The sequence below is a fragment of the Haemorhous mexicanus genome, chromosome 5, assembly GCF_027477595.1.
Source record: "Haemorhous mexicanus isolate bHaeMex1 chromosome 5, bHaeMex1.pri, whole genome shotgun sequence".
Lineage (NCBI taxonomy): Eukaryota > Metazoa > Chordata > Aves > Passeriformes > Fringillidae > Haemorhous > Haemorhous mexicanus.
Window position 1 is genome coordinate 62,913,825 of NC_082345.1, and position 15,602 is coordinate 62,929,426.

At 36.0% G+C, this 15,602-nt stretch overlaps 1 protein-coding gene across 3 annotated transcripts in view; it reads right to left on the minus strand.

The window, feature by feature from the left end:
- Positions 1–15,602, minus strand: part of KMT2E (lysine methyltransferase 2E (inactive)) — a 56,590-nt gene that overhangs the window by 13,092 nt on the left and 27,896 nt on the right. For all 3 annotated transcript variants that reach the window (XM_059847378.1, XM_059847379.1, XM_059847381.1), the window contains 10 exons: positions 11,488–11,660; positions 10,446–10,484; positions 8,626–8,838; positions 7,115–7,245; positions 5,921–6,038; positions 5,661–5,770; positions 4,546–4,807; positions 2,596–2,694; positions 1,689–1,853; positions 416–724 (listed from right to left, as the gene is read on the minus strand). In XM_059847378.1, coding sequence (XP_059703361.1) covers positions 416–724; positions 1,689–1,853; positions 2,596–2,694; positions 4,546–4,807; positions 5,661–5,770; positions 5,921–6,038; positions 7,115–7,245; positions 8,626–8,838; positions 10,446–10,484; positions 11,488–11,660 — 1,619 coding nt within the window. The remainder of the gene's footprint in view (positions 1–415; positions 725–1,688; positions 1,854–2,595; positions 2,695–4,545; positions 4,808–5,660; positions 5,771–5,920; positions 6,039–7,114; positions 7,246–8,625; positions 8,839–10,445; positions 10,485–11,487; positions 11,661–15,602) is intronic.

Below are 15,602 nucleotides of genomic sequence, written 5' to 3' on the forward strand. Positions count from 1 at the left end.
ACTAGGAGTTAGTGAGTTCCTTGGAGATACTGTTTGCTATCTGTAGCAAATAGTGAACAAAGGAAGAAAGGCAACTTTTATTTCCTTGGGTTTTTCTTTAAATTCAGCTTTAATTATATTTTGGTTATGTATATTATTTCAATCAATTTAGAAAGTTCATTTAGAAAACATTTTGTTCCAAAATTGCTCTGAAGATGTATTTAGGAAGTGTCTTAAATCCAAGCTAACTTCCACCACACGATGTTACACATATTTTAATCTAGTACCAATGAGTGACTACAATGGTGATTTTTCAAGAAATGAGTAAACATTTTAAAAACAACCCATACATACAGTTACACACTGATGAAGCAGCCTATAATTTTTTTAAAACTCTGTTAAGGTCTATATTTTCCTCATCCCTCAAGAGACTTACCTTCTTTGTTTTTGGATACTTTGTAGGGCATTTACTAAGTGCTGGAGCTTCTGTTTCAGTAACCATTTCTGTAACAACAGTTTCTGTTTCAGGCTCAGCTACCAGTGCTGCATTCTCAGTTTCGTTATGCTGCGAAGTTACTTCCACATCAGGAGAGGAGGGTTGGATATCTGAACACATGCTGACGGTCCTGTGCCGCCTGCGCTGCTGTCCGATGTGAGTTCTACTCCGGGAGAAGCTTTTCCTCTGTTTAGTTCTATTAACTTTGGCTGGGGTGGGCTTGGCGGCAGTTTCTTCTTTTGCCGGTTCCTGGGACAAGACAAAAGTCAAGTAAACAGATCATACATACACTTTTAGAGCTACTTATTTTTCTTAGGGGAAAAAAAGAAGTCAGTTCCCTCGTCTTTTACAGAATAAGTCTCAATCCCATTTTTGATGTCAGAACGACAGTAATTCTCTCCTTCTTGAAGGCAAATGACAGGATTTCCTGTAGTTTCCTCTCAAGCATGTGCTGTATCATCAGCAGTGTTCACACACACCCATCACCAGTCAGATCGTGACAGATCTGTGTAAGAACTGACATTCATTCATCCATAAGCTAGAAATCAACTGCTTATATCATGATGTCTTTCAGTCCAATATTCTTTTGGCAATTCATAGTTTACTAGGTGTTTAGATTTGTCTTAAGAGAATGCTGACACACACAGCTCAGGGAAACAATGCAGATTGAGAATCGTTATATGAGTATTTGCAAACTAAGAAGCATCCACTAACAACAGAGTTAAAAACTGTTTATAAAATATTAAGTATCATCTGCAAGAACTCAGAAGAAAACCAAACTTTACTAACTCATTTCCTTTAAAATAACAAAGATTATATTACTGTGTGTTCCTGAAAAACCCAGTGAAGAAACAAATGGTTCTCCATTGGTTACAGAGGGTGCCCAAGGATAGTCACGTCCCGTGGCTAAAGTCAACACTGATAAATGTTCTATCCTGAACTTTGAAGACTGAATTACACAGCAGGTGTGTGTGTGTGTGTATGTTTGCATAAATTCACGTAACTGAAATTCTTCATTAAAGAACTCTCTATGTATCTTATCTGGAAAAAAATTCAGGATAATAAAATGCAATGTAAAAGAACATTTTGGTTACATGTATTTGAGTTCAGAGAAAAAAAAAAAATCATACATCTTAACATGCAGCTTGCCATCCAAACTGATAAAATATGCAATGTTAAAAGCTAGCTTTAAAATAAAGCTCCAGATAACTACCTGAATAAATTCAGCATCATTGAGAATCTGTGCTTCCTTGCATTCTGATTTAACCTCCGTTTTTGCTGTGCTGATTCTTTCCAAAGCCTGTTCTCTTCTTTTTTCTCTTTTTTCTAGTCTGGCAAAAGCTTGCAGGATAGCTTCCATTTTCCGTTCTTCTCTTGTCTGATGGATTTAACAATAATCACGATCAGTTTTAGTCATTACCTTCCATATATATATAAATATGTAATTACTCTCGCTCCTATTTTTTAAGGACTTCTACACATGTTCAGTATATGTCTGACATGAAGATCAAGTTCAGCAGAAGCTCAGATTAAAGGGATATGTCACAATCACTGCAAATACTACTTCTGAAGAAAGGCTTGCATCCATACCAGCTTGACAAACAAGAAAATCCTACTCTGAATTTAAGAACTTGCCTGATTTTTTGAATACTTAACAAAAAAGGGCAGATTTTAAGATGCTAGTTTTATTAACACTGTTCTACCAAAATCTGAAAATTAGGATTTCTGAAACTTTTTATTCAAGAAGGGAATTCAAATAAAATAGGGGAAAATCTTGATTCCCAATGCTAGCTATAAAAATGGCCATTACAAATAACAAGCAATTATAAAGAGCAAATAATGAGATCTACACCAGGCATTGCAGAAATTATCTAAAGACACTAAAAAAATGATATACAATTGAAGAGAAAAGCAGATTTTGTCAGAATGCAATGATGAACCCAGATGAACTGTTCTCAAATAGCAAGCCTTGCATTTTAAGGCTAAGTTCATCTAAGGATCTGACTTTGCACATGCGCAGATCCTACAAGCCCACAAAAAGGCAGCAATTAGCATGGGAAGAGCAGGTGTCACCAAGCCTTAATGATGCCTTTTAGGCAGCTACTTGCTTTCCAACTTACCATCTTCCTTTTCCTTTCTGCAATCTGCTCCTCTGATTCCATTTCTACTTCATTGCTAATGGGAGTTTTTTCTTCTATATCATCAATAAAATCTGGCTCCTGCAAAATGGAAATTACTGTTTTACAGAAGTTCTACTCTTGCAAATTAGAGTCAACTAAAACCTACACAGAACTCAGAATCCTCAGATCACTACATGAGAAGTAACCAAACCAACAAATCAGGATGAAAAGTGTTCCATCCCCACTCCCTTATCCCACCGAGCAAAATGCAGTATCAGAATTAAACCTCTGAAACAAAGGAAACTTTTGGACACTAACAATGGCCACTGCTGTAACCACTTTATAATCAGTTAAACAGTTAGGAGCTTTATATCATCCACCCACAAAAAGTATTACTTTTAGTGAAACAGAATGAATGCCAAAGTAGATGTTATCAGATGTTATCAATTACACCAAAGTTTTACTCAGCTCTGAAGTGTACTCAATTGAAGTCACATTTTCCATTTGAAAAAAAAAAAATATATAATGATGGTGGCACATCATATGCAAACACAAAAGCTACCTACCTAACAACGGTTTTCTGTTTTGAAAGAAAAAACAAGCAGGAAAGTGTATCTTTGAAACTAATTAAGTGTTCACTAGTCCTATATGCAATTTCACTTTTACATAAAGGACTAGAAAAAGATTTAGAGTTTGTCCTAAAATATATATCTAAACATAGAGACCAGGCACATAGTAGTTTTTTCCTGGGGTGATATATTTGATGCTCCCCTAAAGAAAGTGTATGGGAAAATGTAAATGTACTTTTAACAGCTTTATTCTTCCCATAATTCCTACTCTTCAATTTTGAAAAAAAATACAAGTTCTCCTGTGAATGTTCTATATAAGTACTGTATATTATATTAAAAGATTAGGAGAAGATTCCATATATCAGCTATCATTTCTTGAAAACATGACAAAAAACACAAATCAAAAATCACTTTTGATCAAAAATCCCTCTCAATATGAGAAAGTTAAAATACTACCTCTCTGGAGACCATAATTTGCAAGTCACATGCAAATCTCCTGGACCTCCAAGCATTTTTAACCTATTTATCATCTTAGGAAAACTGGGTGTCAGTATGCTCATTTTTACCTTCCTTCTTTGAGTCCTAAAATGATGCTAAAAAAACTAGGAATTGCTCCCTCCCAGAGTAACTCCCTTTTCTCTGCCCCTAAATCATCATCAAAAAACCATCATATTAAAAAAAAATTATCACCACTACCTTCAAAATGAAGAAATGTAGACATTTAATAAGGTAACAATCTAATAATGTTGAATAGTTATCATTAATAGCTGCTCTGCAAAATTAGTAATTTATGTCATGGACCCCTCCCAACAGTTCTTTTAAAGCGACATTAAAAAAAAGACTAATTTAAAATTTACTATCACAGTACATTACCAGATAGCTTTACTGTACTACCTACACATTTAGTTTCAAAACACACTTTCCTCCTCCCAACTGAATTAAACACAGAGCTGCAGAGCTCCATTAAAAATGGAGTTGCAGTCAACACTCAGTATTCTGGGCTGGAGTTCTGTTTTAAGAGCAGGGCTATGTAATGCTGTGTTGAAAATACTTCTGAGTAACGGGCAAACTAACCAAAAGGCACTTCAAGATGGACTGGTATCAGACTGGGAGCTCTTAAAACCATGACATGAGGCCTTCACATCAGCAAATCACAAAGACATTCAGAGGAAAAAGGTCCAACACAGCTTTAATTACAACTGAATATTAAAGAAAACTGAAAATAATATATAAAATTCTAAACAGCTTATCCATCATTCTGACTTTTGATAAATCTCCACATTTGCTTTTCAGTGACTAGTTAAAATTCCTTTAGTAGCTATATAAAAGGAAAGTACCTATATTTAAGAGCTTTTATTTCTGAGCATCTTTGTGTCAGTACCTGATTATTAGAAATGGACAGCCTGAGGGGAGAGAGCTTCCTTTGTTTATTATCAGCAATTTTTATTTTGGTAGCTGCTCCTTCACAATCCAATGTGATGTTCTGATTTTGAGTCTCTTTCTCTCTTGAAACATCTTTCTCTTTCTTTCCCTTTTTCCTTCTAGTTTCATATCCAGTATTGATGTTTTCTGTAGGCTCGGAACGTCTGAAAACTGGACACTCAGGATTTTCTTTGAGGCAAGCACAATCCACTTTGTATTTACTGCAAGTAATTAAATGCAAGAAGGCATATTTGATTAGGTTGTACAGCAATAAGACCCTTCAATACTAAATCACTGATATTTCACATTAAACATGTGCTATAATGCAAACCAACCATGTTAAAATCCAGGTGACTCAAGTTTTCACCACAATATACAACATCACTATAACTCAAAAACCTTATCTACTGGTTAATTCTTTAGCTCTGCCACAAAGAATTCTTTTAAATGCAAGGTTAGTATTCTGCTTGAAGGCCTAAAGACATTTAAAAACCTGAGTATAATCCTAGGTGGAAATATAACAACACAAAACAGACGCATGAAGTCAGAGAGTTCATTTTATATGCAAAGATGGCAGACACAGTTTACAGCACGAGCACACCAAACTCAGAGTCACTTTGCACAATTTTAAGCTCCACTTGAATACACAGGAAATTCAAACATGTTCAAGTGAAACAGGCTGCCAGTTGTTTCAGGTACTAAACACAACTACTATGTATTTTTAGAAGGAGTATTTCTCTAACTCTTAACAGTGCCCAGTATCTTGAGACAGTCTGAACCCGTGCTGATTAACGCACGTGCTTTGTGGTCACACGCAGTTCAGGTCAAGCAGCAAAGGCATGTCTGCACAGCACTGCATCCAAGTTGGTTTAAGAGCAGGCCACAGAAATGCAGTAATAAAAATACACAACTCTGCCCACACACACATTGTTCATTGTAAATGCAGTGCCTAAGGAGCTTTGTGTTATTAAAACATGCAAGAAAGTAAATGATGCAAAACCAAAGCCATTCTGAATTGCAAAGTAACTTACTGAGCATTAGAGGTATTTTAGAAGAGCATTCTCAAATACTTACCAATTTCCATAATCAAAATCAAATGCTATGGTAATCTCTGCTCCCTTTGGAATGTTATGGATGGAGTAAATATAAAGATGAATTGTTCCATCTTCAATTACATGCCTCACCTGTAGACAAGAGAATATTATTATATTATCATGAATTACTTTCAAGTTCTTGTATAAAAATTGTAGGGATTGCTCAAATTACCAGGAATCTCATGGAAAAGGAGATTCCTAAGCAAACTAAACCTAGTTTAACTTCCTAAAAGCGCTCACCTCCGCATTTGGTGTACACGAACGCCTGATAAATCGAGCTTCATTTCCAAAAGTCCTTGCATCAACACACATTTCTAGCCCATGGAATTTGGAGTAAAACAAAACAAACGGGTATGGCCTGAAAAACACACAAGAAAATTGGGAATTTCCTAATTTTTGAAGATGCTAAACAGTGCTTATTCTCCTTATCAGTCAGCTTTGTAACATGATGCTTGGAACAATACACCAAATTTGGAGGTTAACCTAAGAATGACATGTTTAAGCTTCATGATTTTAGCAGGTACATTCCCCACATATACTCTCAGAATACCTCAGGATGGAGTTACAATCCTGTATCATCTGCATAGGATCTACAGGGAGAACATTAACAGAGCAAGCACTAGACATGGAAGACACACAGTTAAAGTTTTTCAAATTTCTTAAACTTTTTTTATGACAGGTCCCAAAGTGAAACTCAGAAATTTATATGCCACATAGTATAATTTTTTTTAAGAGTAAAACCACCACATCCCTGCCTAAGACCTGCAGCATCACTAGCACCAACCCTCCTGAAGGAAAGGGGCCTCCAAATACTTTATGAAGTCATGCTTTAAATTCTGCTATTTCAAGTGCCAAGGAATCAACCCTTCTATCTTTACTGAGCAAACGCTGGGTGTTCTATCTCCCCCAACAGGCCTCCTGCAAATTCCCGAGGAGGTGTGTTCATGCAGTTAGCGGCAGCATCAAAACCAATCCACAGGAAGAAGGAAGCAGTCACACACTGCTCAGTAAACTAACTGGAGAACTCTGGCACTAAAACGGCCCCAAGCTGACCTGTGTCCAATTTCATTCTCAGCCTCATGGACTTAAAATCCATTTCTCTCACAAAAGATAAAGCCTTTACCATTAATATATTCATTACTTTATGATGGCAGAACCTGTCTATTTCCTGGTTTAAGGTGTACAACCACCCAACTGAGCATGCAGGAGTTCTATAATCAGGGAGGAACAAAAACGAGAAAACCAGCTCCTGAACAAATCTGTAAGGATATCCAGAAGAGAAAGGGACATAAAAAGTTCCAGCTGTCACTACTTCTAATAAGACAATAAAATACAAGACACTGCTGGTAACTAAGATCCACCTGTACTTGAAGCAACAGTTTGGCAAACACCATTTTAACAATCACTTGACTGAAACACTAAGAATAAACAAACCTTTTAAAGAAATAGCCATTAGCTTCAAATTGTTCTCTCAGCATGAACTTTCCTCTGTATTCAATAATAAGTGCATCGGGAGGCAAGTCTTTGGCAGCCTTTAAAATTTTCTTGTTTTTTTGCACATAACTCTGTAAAGACATAGATTCATTCATGAATTTTTACTTTCTACCATTTTTCCATTATTATTAATAGCATATTGTATTTTCACAACTATTAAACAATTTTATATGAACTAAAAAAGCCCCTTCTTTTTATAATTAAACCTCAGACTGTCTTGCTCTCCTAGAAATGCTACTAGTTATCAATTTAGACACTGGAATGCTTTGGTCCTAGCTCTCCAGGACATGGCTGAAAACCAACATATTCATGTTTTTACAATTCAAGTACTATAGCCTTTGGGGCACTTAACTCTCACCATGACTAGGATGAATTGCTGCATTGTTTTGCACAACTTTCAAAAAACTTCAATTCCTTTGAACAAAACAAAACATGCAGACATAAAACATCAATTACAACTCATTAAAAAAAAAAAAGAACAGGAAAATAACATTATAATTGAAAAAAAAAAAGAATCCTGACAGAGTTTCCAAATTCATATCTTTAGATGGAAGGATGGCTTTAATTAAAAACCAATACATACCCTGGCAATTAGTGAACTCACACCTCTCATAATTGTCATCACCAATGAAAAAGGAAGTAGCCTCTATGTAGGCAAAAGGCTCTGTAAGTAGGGATATTCCTCTAAGGAGGGTGTCCCATATGCCATGATGGTCTTTGAGAAAAAGAAGCAAAGATGCTTCCATTAATCTGCTACAATAACTACTCCTCAAGATTTCTGCTACAAAATGCTAAGTTTTTTATATGGTTCTGATTTTAAGCCTGTAAGTAACTGGTAAGTTACTGATAAATAAGGCTAGAAAAAAGCATTGCACCATTTCTTCATAAACTAGAAATTACAGGATCATGAGTTAAAAAAGAATCAGTATCAGAAGTACCACCCATGAACAACCAGAACACCTACCACACCTTAAGAAAAATGAAGACAATGAACATCTTGATACACATAATAGGGGGAAAAAAAAATATTCAGTTCCAGTGGTTCTTTCTACTCTAACCACTCCAGGTATGTCTCAAAGAGAAACAGCAGCAAAGTTGACTAAAGCTGTGTGTCAAGAGACAGTCTAAGGGCAACTCAATGTTCAGGCTAAAACTAACACCTTAGCTACTTTTTAGGATAAATGATATGCAAATGTAAACATAACCAGCGTGGTATGGAATGCATAAAAATCTGAAAAATATGTTAAAATTCTGATGCTCAAATCTGGTGAGACAAAGAACAAAAAGTGAATGTGAAGTCCCTCTTTTTTTTTTTTTTGTGTTTTCTTCCTCTGGCTTTTTTTTGTTTTGTTTTGTTTTGGGGTTTTTTGGTTGTTTGGGGTTTTTTTAAGGCATCTAATGTCACGACACAAACACAGCATGCAGTAACACAACAAGGCACAGCTCATTACCTCTACCGGAGGTTTGAAAATCAGATTGCTGGTGCTGACTTCTTTTTTGTCATTTCCATTGCCTAATCTGAGAGCTATTTTTTGTGCCTCCCTCTGGACACCTTCACTGTATTGGTTATTATTTGCTTCTTCATAACGATCCATCCATGCCTTGATTTTAGTTTCCCATCCAAAGTTCGAACTGTCAGTAGGATCAATCTCTGGAGCTGTGCCCTAAAAATTGAAGTAAGTGACCAGATATTAGAAGGCAAGATACTAAAATAAAAAGAAAAATTCTATAACAAGACACAAAATGATGGGCAAAGGTATGCCACTGATTTATGGGTTGGGTTTCTTTAGCAAGCCTAGCATAAAACTTTGTATTGCTTAAAAACATTGAGTTAATTCAGTCCCATTACATTTGTCCTTCCAAGAATTTTATTATTTAATAAGTATCACCCGAGTTCAGGAATGCTTTCCCTCCTCAACAGTGATTCCTGCTCTTAGTGGGAAGAGAATGGAGAGTGACATTGTTTCCTCCCACAACTGCACTGCATCACGAATCTAAGTGCAGGAGTTGGAGGGTCAGATCTCCCTGCCCACTCAACTTTTGTGAACATATGCAAATATAGAGAACTCCAGCTTTTATCCTGTAATACACAGAACTTGATATTCCCCTTTCAACTTCAAAGATCATGCTGTATCTTTTCTTCTGCTGCATAACTTACTAAACTTTTCTAATTGTACACCTGCTACATTAAGGTTGTGACTCTAATGTTACAGGCTTTGCACATAAAATTTTTCTCTCCTTATCTGCTCCTCACTAGACAATTTCCTTCTGCAGTGCTTCAGATCCTTTCACTTTTAAAGAAAGTGCCATTGTACCTCCAGACCTCACAAGCAGCAGCCAGGCTGCAGCCAACCAAAGCTCCTTACGGACAGCAGCAGCCAGCCAACGCTCCCTTTTCTATCCACCTGAGCAGAGACACTATTAAACATTAATAAAACACAAGTAGTTCAGCAATTCAATTTACCTGGTTACATTTCTTCTGTGCATGAAGAAAACCATACACACAAACAGCATTTCAAAGGTGTGATGCTAAGACAACCATGAAAAAAACAATGGAACCTTACAAGCACCATATTAAAACCCCCACAAAATTAGAGATTTTTCTTCCCCAATTCCATCTTCACTGTTCCCAAGGCACATCTTAGATATTTGAAGCATAAATTGCATCCCACTTTTTTTTTATATATTCCAAGCATGAATGAACTGTGGAAATACCTAGTTCTCACACCATGCACATTTTTATGTCACAGAAAATTTAAAGACGGCTGTAGCATTTCAATCTTACAAAGCAGACATCCCAATACGATTCCCTCAGACTATGCCAGAACCAGTGAGTAAAATCCCGCCAGATATACAAGAGTCCCACGAGGCGTAGATGGAGGTTTGACAGAGCAGAACTACTAACTTAGCTTTCAAATTCAATACAGTCATTTCATGATTTCACTGCTAAACAGTTATGAAAAGCTGGAGCCACTAAATTCAAATGAGGCGTTCACTCAATTTTACTCCCTTGCATAGCACACATGAGCCCCAATTAATCCACTGGCTCTTGAAATAAAAATTTGCACTTATTTCAGTTAATTTTGCAGGACAAAGATGTAGTGCTCATACCTTAATTTAAAATCACTGTGATGCATACGTAATGTATTAGTTACCAAGAAGAGAATATTGTAGTTCTTAGTGTATAGCCCAAATCATACTCTTGATGCTTATTATTTAAGTAACGTACAGTTAAGGTCTGAAAAAAAAAACTCAAACAAAATCATATTACCTTTACTCTTGAAGATTTCCTGGATCCTTCTCGAAATGCCTGGAATAAAATTAAGATATTCATATTCACTGGAGGAAATACAAAATCTCTTAAGGAATTGAATACCTATAAATGAACAACTTTTCAATTAAACATGAAAGATGAAAACAACAGAACAAACTAAGCTGAAATTTCAAGAAGGTAAGAGTTTACATCTCACAAAATGTATTTTAAAAACCATTCAGCATTCCTACCTAAGTGCACAGTAGTCAGCTACCTCTACCTTTCTCTCACATTACAACTTGATTCTCCAGAATTTCAGAATCCAAGCCAAAATATCAAGAGGTAACAGAAGAATACATGGCAACAGATTTGTATTGAGAATTATTCAATCAAAAGGAAACATTTTACTAAAGATTTCCAAAAAGACATCAATAACTTATCCTGACTTTGAAGTTTTAAAGAACAAATTTCTTATCCAAGCCAAGGAAATGAACTACGAAAACCACTTATTTAGGAAGTTCCATGTACTTCACAAATTTTTTGTCTTCACATATTATACTGTTTATACATCTGTAGCTAAACAGCATAATGTCAGTATTTTTTACTCTGATTTGTTTAGCAGCTAGCTTTATGACAGCATACTTCTACACAATTTCTACTCAAATAAATGAAGTCACATCAGGACAACTGGTGGCAAGTGTTTCCGTACTTAAAACCACCACAAATGAAGACTTCCAAGGAATTCTTCTTCAGGTAACCCAAAGCTTGTTCTGCACCACCTCTAACTATTTCAAACGGTCCAGTAAATACAATTCCTGTGGTGAGATTCTGCCTCAATTATAAAACTGAACATGCCCAGGCTGGATATATTAACTTGAAATAAGGAGGAGTACCAGGGGTCAAGCACGCAGGAAGACTAATCATTTATTGCAGAGTAATACATTTCAAGCTAAAACCAGGTACTAAAATGCCTGATTTTAAAATCAGTGTCTCTTGGTAAGAAATGTCACATAGCTATAATTTATAACACAAAATAATAAGAGAAATTACAGTCACTTACTTTTTTGCATTTTGCAATGTTCTGTTCTTTCTCTCCACTTTTTTTCCTCTTCTTATCATTGACTTTTGTAACTCTTGTAGCAGTTAAAGTAATTGTCGTTGGTGTGTGTTGATAAGCTGTATACAGTTCCACAGGAACCTCATCACCACTCTCTGTTGCACTGGTGTCCCCATCTTTAAAACAAAGAATACTCTGTAAATAATTAAGTACTGCAGAAAGAACACTCACTAGCTACTCTAAAATTCATAATGACAAATGCTCCAAGCACTCATATGCAAAATTCACCAACAGTTGCAACAGCATAAAAATGAAGGACCAATGAGAAACTGGTAATTAAGACAGGTTTGTAATGCAAGGTAAGAAAAAGGTACCAGATTAAATTCCATTCTTTGAATGGAATTAATGACCATATTCCCCTTTATAAGCAAAATTAGAATCAGAACAAAAAAGGTTAAAAAAATCTGTTAACACATTCACTTATATGTAGCTTTTACTTGTAATACAGCATTTGGATTCTCTCAGATGACTGTATTCTAGAAGGGATTAAAATTAATGACTGACCAGCTTTTCTTGTGAAGCTCTATTAATTAATCACGTGTCCTAGACATAATCAACTATTTCAGCTGCAATTTGCACTGTCAAGTGCCTTTTTCAGGGTTAATATGTCAATTTAGCCAAAAGCCTTTTGTAGTCAAAATCCCCTAACAGTAACATTCTGCTACTCAGGAAGAGAAAAGAGACGATCAGACATAAACTGACAGATACTTTTTCTTTGTGCTGGGCTCTCAGAGACCTAAAGGCCAAAGCCTGAAATCTAGCATACATCAGCATTTATGTCAGACAAACACATATCCTGACCTGAAACAGGATTACCCTAGTTCTGTCAAGATGAAAGGCTGTGAAGGATGGGGAGGATTGGAAAAGAGATGATGCACACAGATAAGACACTGTTGTTTGCATGTGCTCAGTACAGGCTTCTCAGATTTTAGCAGCTTTTCCAAATATTCTGCATTCAGTAAATACACTTCACACTAAGCAAAACTTTCTCATATGGCACAGAAGCAGGCTTTACAAATACTTACTATGAGAGCAGAGAAAACGTTCCTTCTGCTCTCAGAAGGATGTTGCTTTAATCAGTGCACTCAGTCCTAATTCTCAAAACCCTCTTTACTAAATAAAGAACTCCAGCTACTGGTTACTCAGGATTTTTCCTGCACAATATTCCTTAACAGGATTCTTCTGTGCATAGCAAATCCCATTTTACCATCTTGGTTACTCTTTTGAACACCGTATACTTCATAAGCTAGGAATTGATGTTTTCTGAATTTGTTAACATCTCTGCGAAGAATATTTTCTAAATGAGCATAAAAAGCACATGGAAAGAAGAAACGTCTAATCAAAGAAGAATAAATAGCAGAATAACCAATGCCTGAGATACAGAAACCCCAGAACAGAAACTTAAAATTGTCAGTGTCTGTAGTCCATACACTAGTGCGTACAGAATCATGGCATCACAGCCACATGCCTCTCCCCCTTGCCCCAAACCCCACAAAACACTGTCTTCCTTAGGGAAGCAACATTTCAGTATTGCTGTCTACACTGTGCTCTAACTTACTGTAAAGAATAATTACCTCAGCTGAACATATAATTACATAGAGTTGTTTTGAGACACTCCTTTCTAACCTACATAACCTGCTTTCACTTTGAAGAGCCTTGGTAAAGCACTCTAAGGGGAGATCTTGAGTTTGCATGTCAGAAGCAAAGACAACTCTCCAAATTTCACAAGTTCTGGGCCCAGATTCATTTACCCATAAGCAGCAAGTGATCTTGACAGCATCAATTTCTAGATCAAACAGCTTAAAGCAACATCCTTGTTTAAGTTATACATCTAGATATTTTATCTCAAAAAATAAAAAAAAACCAAAACAAACTAACAAAACCCACCAAAAAAAGCCCACCCAAAAAACCCGAAACAAACCCCCTGGTGAAACCCAAAACATCCAGTATACAACTGAGTGAGTACTGGCTTAACAAAGGTGCCCAGTTCACTGAACCATAGTCGGTAATCCACTGCACATTAAGCTACACCAGAATTGTTTTACACCAGAAAAACAAAATCAACACCATCTCATACAACCACAGGACCCAGAACAATGGGCTAAAAACTTTGCTAGAAAAAATGATGTGATTACACATAAAAGCTTACACACAATTTTCTATCATGTGAAATGTTCAATTAGAAGCTCTTGAAGCAAACCAACCAATCTACTACTTTCTCCCCACCGTTAACCTTTGGATGAAACACAGCTAAGCCAGCAACTCTTAAGAAATCTTTACAACAGAAACATTTTACTCTAAAGAATTCTCATATTTAAGTGAAAAGCCCTATATATACAGACTTATCCATCAAAGAGCATCCAAATTATGCACTTACTTTTTATCAAACACCTGTAGTTAAAAGTAACATTCTGTTGGAGTATCTAAACCATTGAAACGATCCATTCAAATTGATGCCACTTTCGCTTTTCCTACTTGAAATCATCTGTGAAAACTGCCCATTTTACTAATATCTCACACGTCTCAGTTTAGACCCAAAATCACTAAGTCCAACCAAACTGTATAGCAGTCAACATAAGCTACATTCACCCAAGATAAATGGAAATTAAGAGGTCTAAGCACAGACATTCAAGTTACGTATTATAAATCACAGTAATCAATACTGCACTTTGATCGCATTTTAGATTAAAGAGAACCAGAATTTGCCTTTTTAACTGTTTTGATACTTTTGCTTTACCATTTAGTATTTCCTTTCCTACTGAATTCATGTAGCACATTTAGAACACTGATCATCAAGACTGAGGAGGGTTAAACATTAACTTCAAAGGTAAGATCTCATCAGCTCCTCCTAAGATTTTTAATCTCTCCTCCCTTAAGTTTACAGTAAATGATCAGATAGTGTGTCTGCAAATAGATTATTTAAATATAGCTCAAATCATAAACTTTCCCTATTTATTATGAAAATTCAAGTTCAACCTCACAGTATTATCAGACCAGTCAGTGAACTCATTAACTACAAATGAGTTATAAATCTACTTGTTCTACTATTTCAATAGAATAAACAAAAATAATTTTAAATTCCAAAAATGTTTAGAATTTAAATTTGGTTGACCTAGTAGGTCAATCAAAACTCTATAAAATAAGCTTGGTTTTATTAAAATGAAAACAGACAAAACAAAAAATGATCGCGGTTTTTTAAGTAGGTCATTAACTTCTTTAAAAGACTTTAGGCAACATAGTACCAGACAACACCAAGTGTCAACTGCACCAAGAAGCACAGTTGTGCCACACACCACTCAGACTTTCTGAAGCCGTATGAAGTGGGCAGCAGGACCATATCTACATGGTAATTTTAAAAGAAATCTTAAAACACACACACACTTCACTACCTCAGAGACATGATCTGGAAGTAAACCACGTTACATTTAGGAGGATGACCTCCTCCCAAGTTATTACTTTTGTAACAGAGCTTGAAAGTACCAGCTGTCAACCAAGAATTCTACAACACGCTCTGGTAATGGCCAGACAGAACTCCTGACAAGTTAGGCCAGATGAGTTTTGAAATCCTATGAACAAGTTCAAGAACTACTTGCATAAAATACCCAGACTGAAGTGGGTACTTGCACTACATGCCGCCTTGGTTATCAAAGGCAAAAAGCCCTCAAAACACCGTTACTACCCACATTGTATTGGCTTGGTTTAACAACTTTTCCCATTGTCCAAAAAAACCCAGAGCCATATCAAAACACCCAATCTACATCCAACATGTAAGAATTAGGATTTCTTCCTGAAACTTTCTTCCAGAATGAAAGTAGACTTAGAAACCCTCCCTCATTCCAAAAGAAGAAACCTAAAGCTTTTCCACTTTATTTTCAGCACCTTAGTTAAAGGAGTTAGTTATTATAAAAGCAACACTGCTTACTAATAAACTCCAACACTATTGAACAAATTGAATTATTCTGCACTGCTATAAAAAACCCACCGTGCTGAAAACCATTAATAAAACAGGTGGAGTTACCACAATTCTGATACTATGTTATCTTGGTAACAATACAGTC